At 42.7% G+C, this 10000-nt stretch overlaps 1 protein-coding gene across 3 annotated transcripts in view; it reads right to left on the minus strand.

Annotated features, from left to right (window-relative positions):
* Window positions 1-10000, minus strand: part of LOC119582425 (nephrin-like) — a 53827-nt gene that overhangs the window by 26318 nt on the left and 17509 nt on the right. For all 3 annotated transcript variants that reach the window (XR_005229630.1, XM_037930620.1, XM_037930619.1), the window contains exons 7-9: window positions 9140-9270; window positions 2538-2697; window positions 1693-2286 (exon numbers count right to left, since the gene is read on the minus strand). Coding sequence is in view for 2 of the 3 variants with exons in the window: in XM_037930620.1 (XP_037786548.1) it covers window positions 1693-2286; window positions 2538-2697; window positions 9140-9270 (885 nt within the window). In the remaining variant the exon portion in view is untranslated. The remainder of the gene's footprint in view (window positions 1-1692; window positions 2287-2537; window positions 2698-9139; window positions 9271-10000) is intronic.

Below are 10000 nucleotides of genomic sequence, written 5' to 3' on the forward strand. Positions count from 1 at the left end.
GGAAAAACGAAAAAAAAGTGCGTGAGAAAAACTTTCCTCTTGGTATTCTGCAAAGAGCTTTAGAGAGAGAGAGAAAAAAAAAAAATAATAATAATAAATAAATAAATAAAGGAGGGGGATGAAAGTTTCCTCTTGAAGTGACTCTTCCTCTCGCTCCCCCTGGCTTCGAGGAGATAGAACTTCGATGCTTCGGTTTAAAAGAAGCAACTCGGTTCCCATCCCAACTTTCTCAGCAAAATGGGAATCTGGAAGCACTCTCAGCCATGCAAATATTTTCCCTCCACTTGGGCGCTTAACTATGTGCAAAAAAAGAAGGGGGGGAGGGGGAAATGCGTATAAATGTTCGAGCGCGTGAACATGCAAGCATTCACGGTTCAGCAGGCAAACCTCATGGCGTATCTGAACTCGAGAAAAGCTTGTATGATTTAGAAAAAAAAAATAAATAAATATAAAAATAATAGCAATAAATAAATAGGTAAAGAAAAAAAATATGTTTAAACATATATATATACAAACATACATAAAATACATAAATACATATATTTCATAAACATACAAAATAAAGAAATAATAAAAAAAATTTTCCCCCCCCCCCCCCAATATCCCCTCTCCCCTTTCCCCCTTTTTCCCTCCTCCTCCTCTCCCTTTCCTCCTCCTCCTCCTCCTCCTCCTCCTCCTCCTCCCCCTCCCCCCCTCCTCCTCTTCCCCTCCTCCTCCTCCTCCTCCTCCTCCTCCTTCACCTCCTCCTCCTAAAAATAATAAAAGAAAAAAGCAGGTTAAACAGCCCCCCATCACCGCGACCCGCCCCGTCGAGGCCAGATGCGTCCGAATCCCTCTCCCGGCCTAAGAAAGGGGAACACCTGACCGTGGCTCGAGTATAGCAACAATTTGCAAGTTGCTTGAGGGATTTGCCGGTCGCTCAAGATCCGCGTTAAATTGGATACCAAGGAATTCCTCGAGAGCGTCTGAGCGTCGGCTGCTCTGATCCCTCGCGTAGCTGAACCAATATTCCGCTCACCTGCTCCTCCAAGTCTCGAGGACGACGTATGAGCAACGCATTATATCCGGCATAAAGATAACGCAAAGTTCACAGGCAAAGATGCTTCGATTTTTTTTTTCTTTTTTTCTTTCTTTCTTTTTCTTTTTTTTTTTCTTCTGGGGGGGGTCGATGATGAGGCTCGTGTCAAGGAGGAGGATTTTTGGATGAAATGGGATGGAGTTAAAAGGAAATTAGTTAGGGATAATTTTACACGATTTTTTTTTTTTTTTTTTTAACACTGGGTGATGAATCAAAATTCAACGCGGAGAGACACACAGGTTTATTTGAAAGTGGGAATTGGGTGCTTCCCTCTTTCGTGTATATACATAAGTACATACTTTTTATTGATACATACCTACAGACGTACATACACTCGCGCAAACACACCTGTATAATGAAACACACAAGCATACACACATGAATAAAAAAAAATTAAAAAAAAACACACTCACACACACACACACACACACACACACACACACATACATGAATAAAAAAATAAATAGATAAATAAATAAATAAATAAACACACACACACACACACACACACACACACCACACACACACACACACACACACACCACACACACACACACACACACACACACACACACACACGCACGCACGCACGCACAGAGCGCGCGCGGCCTCACCTGTGCCTGGCTGAGCGGAGGGCAGAGTGAACCCGTGCAGCACCTGCTCCACGCTCTTTCCCTTGACGTTCTGCGCGTAGACCTTGACCAGGTAGTCGGACTCCGGCGGCAGGTCCTCGAGGGTGAACACCGGGGCCCCCCTCACGGTCTCGTTGCGAATGAGGCGCTCGTTCTTGTCGTCGAAGGCCAGGACCACGAACTCCTGCTCCAGCCCGCCGTCGTAGCCAGGGAGGCAGGCCACGTAGAAGGCGTCGGCGGTGTGGTTGCTCGCCGTGCAGTTCCTCGGCGGCTCCGGCTTGCCCGCGGGCACCAGGGTGTAGCTGCACGGCCTGGCTTGCTCCCCCAGCTCGTTCGAGGCGTAGCACAGGATGTCCCCGTAGGTGTAGATGCCCGTGACGTTGTAGATGAGACTCGAGGTGCGGTCCTGAACGGTGTACCACTCGGTGGGGATGTTGATGAGCTCGGTTTTGGTCCTGAGGTGCCACTTGAAGGTGACGATGCCAGGGGAAGCGTCGACGCGGCACTGCACCATCACCTGGTCGTTCTTGGCGATGCCCACCTTTTCCGAGGTGTTGAAGGAGCACACGGGGGCGTCTGCTCAGGGGAAGGAGCGTGGAAAGGAGATTAAAAGGTCTCACTATTAATCATTAACTAAAGAAGACACATGACATTAAGTCGCAGAGAATACTACTAATGATAACAACAACGACAACAACAACAACAACAACAACAACAAATAATAATAATAATAATAATAATAATCATAATAATAATAATAATCATCATAATAATAATAATGATAATAATAGTAATAATAATAATAATGATAATAACTGCATACTCACACTTCACGTCAAGAATGTACGGCTCACTATGACCATCCCCGACGGCGTTGGTGCCCCGGCAGGAGTACATGCCCGCCTGCTGCTTCTCTATGCCGATCATCATCAGCTTCTGCTTGCCCACTTTTACCCCCTCGTCCAGATTGTGCTGCACCTGGATTCCCTGTTGCAGAAAAAAGGGAGAAAAACACGGATTTATGATGCATTCACCGAGATGCATTGACGCCCATTAATGGGGACGGATTGCTACCTCTGAAAGGGAGAGGGAGGGGGGGAGGGGAAGGGGAAAGGAAGGGAGGGAGAGGGTTTGTAGAGAGGGGGGGGGGGAGGAAGGAGAGGAGGGAGAAAGGAAGAGAGAGAGAGAGAGAGAGAGAGAGAGAGAGAGAGAGAGAGAGAGAGAGAGAGAGAGAGAGAGAGAGAGAGGAGAGAGAGAGAGAGCAATACAGAGAGAGAGTGAGAGAGAGAGAGAACAATTCGGAATGAGAGTGAGGGATAAAGCGAGAAAGAGCGATAAAGAGAGGGAGGAGAGGGGAGACAGAACATAAATAGCATACACAAAAGAAAACCCCACTTGTCACGTCCTTAATCACAAAATCCGTTTCCTCAACATCAAATCTCCACAGTTGCTGTGTAATAGGGGCCTTTGCTCCGATATTTCCTAACGAGGCTGCATCCTGTACGTTATCACAGGTGTATCTGATCACCTGTAACATGATACACCTGCCTCGCCCGTTTAATTACGGATGATTCACCGGTAAAGCAATTTTTTTTCTTCTCAATGAGATTCATTTTCTTCTCTCTCTCTTTCGCCTCTCTCTCTCTCTCTCTCTAGCTCTCTCTCTTTCTCTCTCTCTCTCTCTCTCTCTCTCTCTCTCTCTCTCTCTCTCTCTATCTGTCTCTATCTATCTATCTCTATCTATCTCTGAATATATGCAACCATCTACATCCCTTTCTCTCTCTTTCCATTAATCACTCTCTCTCAGGAAACTGCGCAGGATCATCTTGTTTCGTATCTGTCTACCCCCCCCCCCTCTCTCTCTCTCTCTCTCTCTCTCTCTCTCTCTCTCTCTCTCTCGCTCGCTCTCTCTTCCTCTTTTTCTTTTTCTTTCTTTCTCTTTCTCTTTCTCTGCCTCCCTCCCTCCCTCCCTCCCTCCCTCCTCCCTCCCTCCTTCCTCCCTCCCTCCTCCCTCCTTCCTCCCTCCCAACCCCTCCCTCCTTCCCTCCCTTCCTCCCACTTTCCTCCCCTTGCCTCTCTATCTCTCTCTTCTTTTTTTTCTCTCATTTCTTTTTTTTCATGAAGCGATGAAAAAGGGACCAAAACAAAGCGACGCATTTGAAGCGCATATGCTGTCTGTTTGCGATCGAGGGAAGCTGCGTTTGCGGGCGAGATTGGCACCCGTGACTGACGTTTCCACCCCCCCCCCTCTCCCTCCCCCCACCCGTAGTTGCCCCTTTCTTTGCCATTTCCACAATGAAATCTAGGTGACTGTTATTGCTGATTGATTACGAGTAGTTAATTGCTGACATCTATATTGACGAATTGGCAACGGGCGGGGGGAGGGGGGGGGAGGTCGCGGGCAAAAGGTCACCCGGTTATATTCGTGTTTTTTTTTTTTACGTTCGGATTTCTGCTCTAAATATTGGCAGTTGGATGTTTTATCTGGTGGTGGAAGAGGGTGAAAGAAGATAAGAGATGGAAGAGGGAAAGAGCGAGGGAAGGAAGGAGGGAGAGGGAGGGAGGGAGGAAGAGAGAGGAAGGGAGGGGGAGGGAGGGAGGGAAAGGGAAAGAGAGAGAGGGAGGGAGGGAGAGAGAGAGAGAAAAAGAGAGAGAGAGAGAGAGAGAGAGAGAGAGAGAGAGAGAGAGAGAGAGAGAGAGAGAGAGAGAGAGAGAGAGAGAGAGAGAGAGAGAGAGAGAGAGAGTGTGATCACGTACCTTTAAGTGTGCTAAAAAAAAATGCATAAAAACACTAAATAAATCTAAGAACGAAAAAGAAAAAAAATCACAATACGACAGATGTTGAAAGGGAAATCGAAACCACGATCCGCGCACCAAACAGCCCAAACGAATTAGATAAAATATCCCCAATTAAGTGAAAATTCGAAGCCCTTTAAATCTATGCAAATACATACGTTAGCGAATTTGAATTCCCCGAGAACAGTTTCCTTACACACCATCTACCGTTTCCCTACGATGAATGTAATTCTTGAATATAATTCTTCCCCTTTAGCAAAAGGTTTCTCTGCAAACCTTTCAGATTTAATCACTCACAGACTCGGTTTCTGAGAAAGAAATCTCAGAAATGGACTGGATTCCGAAAGTCGTAAAAGAGAACTTCACGAGAGAGAGAATAGAAACCAGTAGACGGAAAGTCTCAGGGTCTCTATCTATCTGTCTGTTTGTGGTTCCCTTTGTGTCTATCTTTCTATCTCTTTTTTTATTTTTTTTTTTTGTCTCTTTCTGTCTGTCTCTGCCTCTGTCCCCCTGTCTCTGTCTCTATCTCTGACTCTCCCTCTCCCTCTCCCTTCCCTCTCTCTCCCTTCCCTCGCTCTCTCCTTATCTCCCCTATCTCTCTCCTTTTCCCTCCCTCCCACCCCCTCTCTATCTCTCTTCCCCTCTTTCTGCATCGACAGCATATTCGGCGTCTAACCTCCAGGGAAATCCGTACCCACGCTTTTTATTGACCTTTCTCCTTATTTACCCTATTACTGAGACTGTGTGGGCAAGGCGACAGGTTTAGCATGGGGTTTCAGGCTCCAAATACACACATACACAAACGTACACATGCAAGAACGCACATATATACATATACAGATATACACATACACGCACGCACGCACAGACACACACATACACACACAAACACACACACACACACAAACACACACACACACACACACACACACACACACACACACACACACACACACACACACACACACACACACACACACACACACACACACACACACACACAATTCATCATCTATAACTCTCGTTTCTGTTTCATATATACTCAGTAACAATCAGAATTAATAGGCCATAGGGAAAACCCCTTTAAACCATCTAATAACGCCGAAAGCAAACACACGTCCACAAAAAAAAAAACATAAAGCTAAGATACACGTATAAACAGAACCATAATTTAAGTCTCCCCTTAAAAAAAAGAAAAAGAAAAAGAAGGAAAGAGGGAGGAAGAACCTAACTCCAATCCAATAATTCTTCAAAGTAAAAAAGAAAAAAAAAAAAGAATAACAAAAAAACTCGAAAAACAAGAAAGGAACAGCGTGCAGAAGACGTGCACCAAATATTTAGGGTCGTTAACTGACTAATTGCAGCGTTAAGATTCTAGTAGCGCCCTCTCGTTGTGGGCTGCTGCCTCGTTCCTGCAACCCTAATCACCCTTTAGCGCGTCGTTATCTCTCGTGTCGAGCGGAGCCTATCATCACCTGCCCTTCCACGGACACACACACACTTCCGGGCCCTTATCTCCCTTATCTACAGGCACTGGCGTTTGATTCGGCCGCTCGTATACCCCCCCTAAAGCCTGCCTATGAGCGCGTAATGGTGCTATTCGTGTTTCCATTGTTTCGTCGGGGAAAGGGAGGGTATAAGGGTTTGAATGGAGGAAGGTGGGATCTGATCCTTTGATGTAGTGTTTGATTCTCTATACAAGGGCGGTGCTTCTGTGCTGATGCAAATGCTTATTAGAAGCCTACGCGGATGCCACGGACGAGACACATTGTGAATGAAACGCGATGAATAAAGAAATAAAAACTCTTGATAAATAGATTACTAACATTAGCTAATAAAACAACCATCATTATTTAACATCAACTTATCTATATATAAGATCTCAGGCGCACTGGTCGAAATGCATAAATTCAGACCCGACTAAAAACAACTCCATCCGAAATTTAACGATAACGGTCATGATTCTCCGATTTGCACTTCAGAGTAAATGTACTTTTGATAGTCCAGCTGTCGAACAGGCAAGGAAAATCACTTCCTTTTTTTTTATCTTTATTTTTAACTCTTTGTCCCTCACTCCCTCTTAGCTATTTTCCCTCGCTCCCTTCCTCCCTCCTTCCCTCCCTCCCTTTTATTCCATTCTCCTTCTCTTCCTCCCTCCCTCCTTTTCGGTATTCTCCCTCTCTTCCTCCCTCTCTCCCTTTATTGCATTCTCTGTCCATTCTCTCTTTTGATGGGTTTTCGGGTATGAAAAGGTAATTCCCCCCAGCATTAAGAGTGAGTCAAGGTTTTTGGAATCTCGCCAGCTGAAGACAGCATTCCAGTTTCTCACAGATTCCCGGTGGCAGTGCATGTCACTCGTTCAATGAATTTGCTTTTTCGCTCTATGGGAGGGATTAGTAGATAAGTTATCGAGAGAGAAGGGATTTATCTTGTCTCTTAATTCCTGGTTGTGGTTTTTTTAGCGAGGCGGCCCTTCTGATTCGGTCGGGAAGGTTTTTAATATGGGAGTTTTTAAGATCGATTACTTTCGTAAATCTGAGGTTTTGTAACTCGTCGGTTTATTTTTTTTTTGTGATTATTATTTTTGAAGTGACCATTGATAATAATCCTCCACATCATCATCATTATATTATTATCACTATCATTATCACTGTCATTATCATCTTAATCACCATCATCATCATAGTAATATGTATATCAATATCTATATCCATATCCACATCCATATCTATCTTTCTGTATCTATCTATTTACTTATATATATATCTAGCTATCTATCTGTCGATGTATGTTTGTTCACGAGCGTATGTGCACGTGCTCGAGTGCATTCGGCGTGCCCATGTGCTTACAAATGCGCACATCTCTCTCTCTTTCCTCTCTCTCTCTCTCTCTCTCTCTCTCTCTCTCTCTCTTTCTCTCTCTCTCTTTCTCCATCCCTCCCTCCCTCTACCTCCCTCCTTCTCTTCCCTCCTCTTCCCCTCCCTCCCTCCCTCCTCCCTCCCTCCCTCCCTCCCTCCCTCCCTCCCTCCCTCCCTCTCTCTCTCTCTCTCTCTCTCTCTCTCTCTCTCTCTCTCTCTCTCTCTTCATCCTTCCCTCCCTCCCTCTCTCCGTTCCCTCCCCCCCCCTCTCTTCCTCTCTCTCCCCCTCTCCCCCTCCCTCCCTCCCCCTCTCTCCTCCCTCCCTCCCCTCTCTCTCCCCCTCTCTCTCTCTCTTCCCCTCCCTCTCCTTACCACTTCATAAAAGAACCCAAAAACGAGAGACGAAGACCTCCCCCCCTCCCCCCCTCAGCATCCAGCCACGAATCATTATTCCCGACGAGTCATTACTCACAACCTACACACATCTCCCGCGGAATGACATTAATTTCCCCAGTCATAACTGTTTATTGTATTAGCCATAACTCCTTAATGATGGCACTTGGGGAGCCGCGGAGTCGTCTTCGCTCCTCGGAATCTCTTGGGATCCTGGAATCTTTCATCTCGCTTCTGTCACAGTGAGCTGGAGGTTTGGTTAGCTCGCCTTTTCTGGCCAGAGTGTCGGTGTGTGTGTGTGTGTGTGTGTGTGTGTGTGTGTGTGTGTGTGTGTGTGTGTGTGTGTGTGTGTGTGTGTGTGTGTGTGTGTGTGTGTGTGTGTGTGTGTATTTATACTGATAATTGTCTATCTCTCTCCATCTGTCTATTAGTCTGTCTAAACAGCTATCTATATTTACCTGTTTTTCTCTTTATCTCTCTATCTATACCTATCTATCTATCTAACTATATCCCTATATATACAGATGATGTATATAATTGGTGTCTCTTATGGAAAAAAAATGTTGCACTAGAAAATAATGATTTTTTACGACGTTCTGTAGAAACCTGCGTGTTGTTTTACTACATTATGCAAGACAGTGATGTGAAAATGTTATGGAAATTTCACTCACATCAAAAACGTATTCTCATTCCAATTTGATCAAAGTTTCGAATTGGATTACCGGGAGTCCACGCTTGTTAAGCATATATCAAGTATCCTTTCGCTCAAATAGCTGTATTTAACTTCGAAATGTCCAGCCGAAATGTCAAATGAAAGTTAGACTATACAAAGAGAAAATTATATGCAGACTGACTGAAATAATGCGGCGTTGCCTTTTATCATTTTTTGTGGATATTTCTAGATAGATTAATACAGTGATAATAATAATTATATATATATATATATATTTATATATATATATATATATATATATATATATATATATACATATATACACACACACACACACAACACACACAACCAAATACACACAACACACAAACACACAACAACACAACACAAACATATATATATATATATATATATATATATATATATATATATATATATATATATATATATATATATATATAATGATAATAACAAAAACAATAATAAGGTAGATAATACTGTTAATAATGACAATGACAATGATAACAATAATGATTACAACAACAACAGCAAATATTATTCATATCAAAAGCAATTATAACAATGATAATTACAACAGAACAAAGCCAAAACATTCTAGAATTACTTTTAAAAAATATACCAATAAATAGATAAATGAATAAATGAATAACACACAAAAGGTAGCCCCAAATACAAAAGAGAAACGTACCTTGTGATACCATGCGATTTCCTGAACCTTGGGATACGCCTTCACTCGACACCAAAGGGTCACGTTATCGCCTTCCTTGATGTAATCGGGGTCAGGGGTCTCTATGTCGATACTTATCACCTTGGGTGCAGCTGAGGAGATGGTCGTATGAGTGGCAGGCGCCTCTTGAGCGTTTAGGGGTATGCGTGTTGGGGTGGGTGGATGGTGTGCTTTTGTGGGTGCGTGTGGGTGGTGTGGGTGTGTGGGTGGGTTTCATTTATTCGTAGCATTTCATATTTGATTAGGTAAATTTGGTAGGCGAGATGCATTTATATTGAAAACATGCATAGATGAATACATACATAAATATATATATATAATATATATATATATACATATATATATATATATATATATATAATATATATATATATATATATATATATATATATATATATATATATATATATATATACATATCAAATTTTACTTATGTATCTTTCAGTACAATCACTATTGTCATTATATCATAATCACTAAGACAATCATAAAGCAGACCTTTAAATCACTTGCTGCCATTTTATAAAGTATTTACAACTCCTCAAATAAGTGTTTATTATTCACATCAACCGTTTCAAAAATCGTACAGAAGAAAGACAGACAAGCAAGGGTTTTATACAGAGAAAATATGCAAATGAAGCTTTAGGTAAACTAATTATTCTCATCTTTAGCTTAGGCATTTGAAAGATCATTTTAATGCGATACACACACAAAAACTCTCTTACGTGTTGAATATAATTCATACTAAGGAAATTATTTATATTCAATGGATATATATATATATATATATATATATATATATATATATATATATATATATAT

This window comes from Penaeus monodon, chromosome 16 (genome assembly GCF_015228065.2).
Source record: "Penaeus monodon isolate SGIC_2016 chromosome 16, NSTDA_Pmon_1, whole genome shotgun sequence".
NCBI classification, from domain to species: Eukaryota; Metazoa; Arthropoda; class Malacostraca; order Decapoda; family Penaeidae; genus Penaeus; species Penaeus monodon.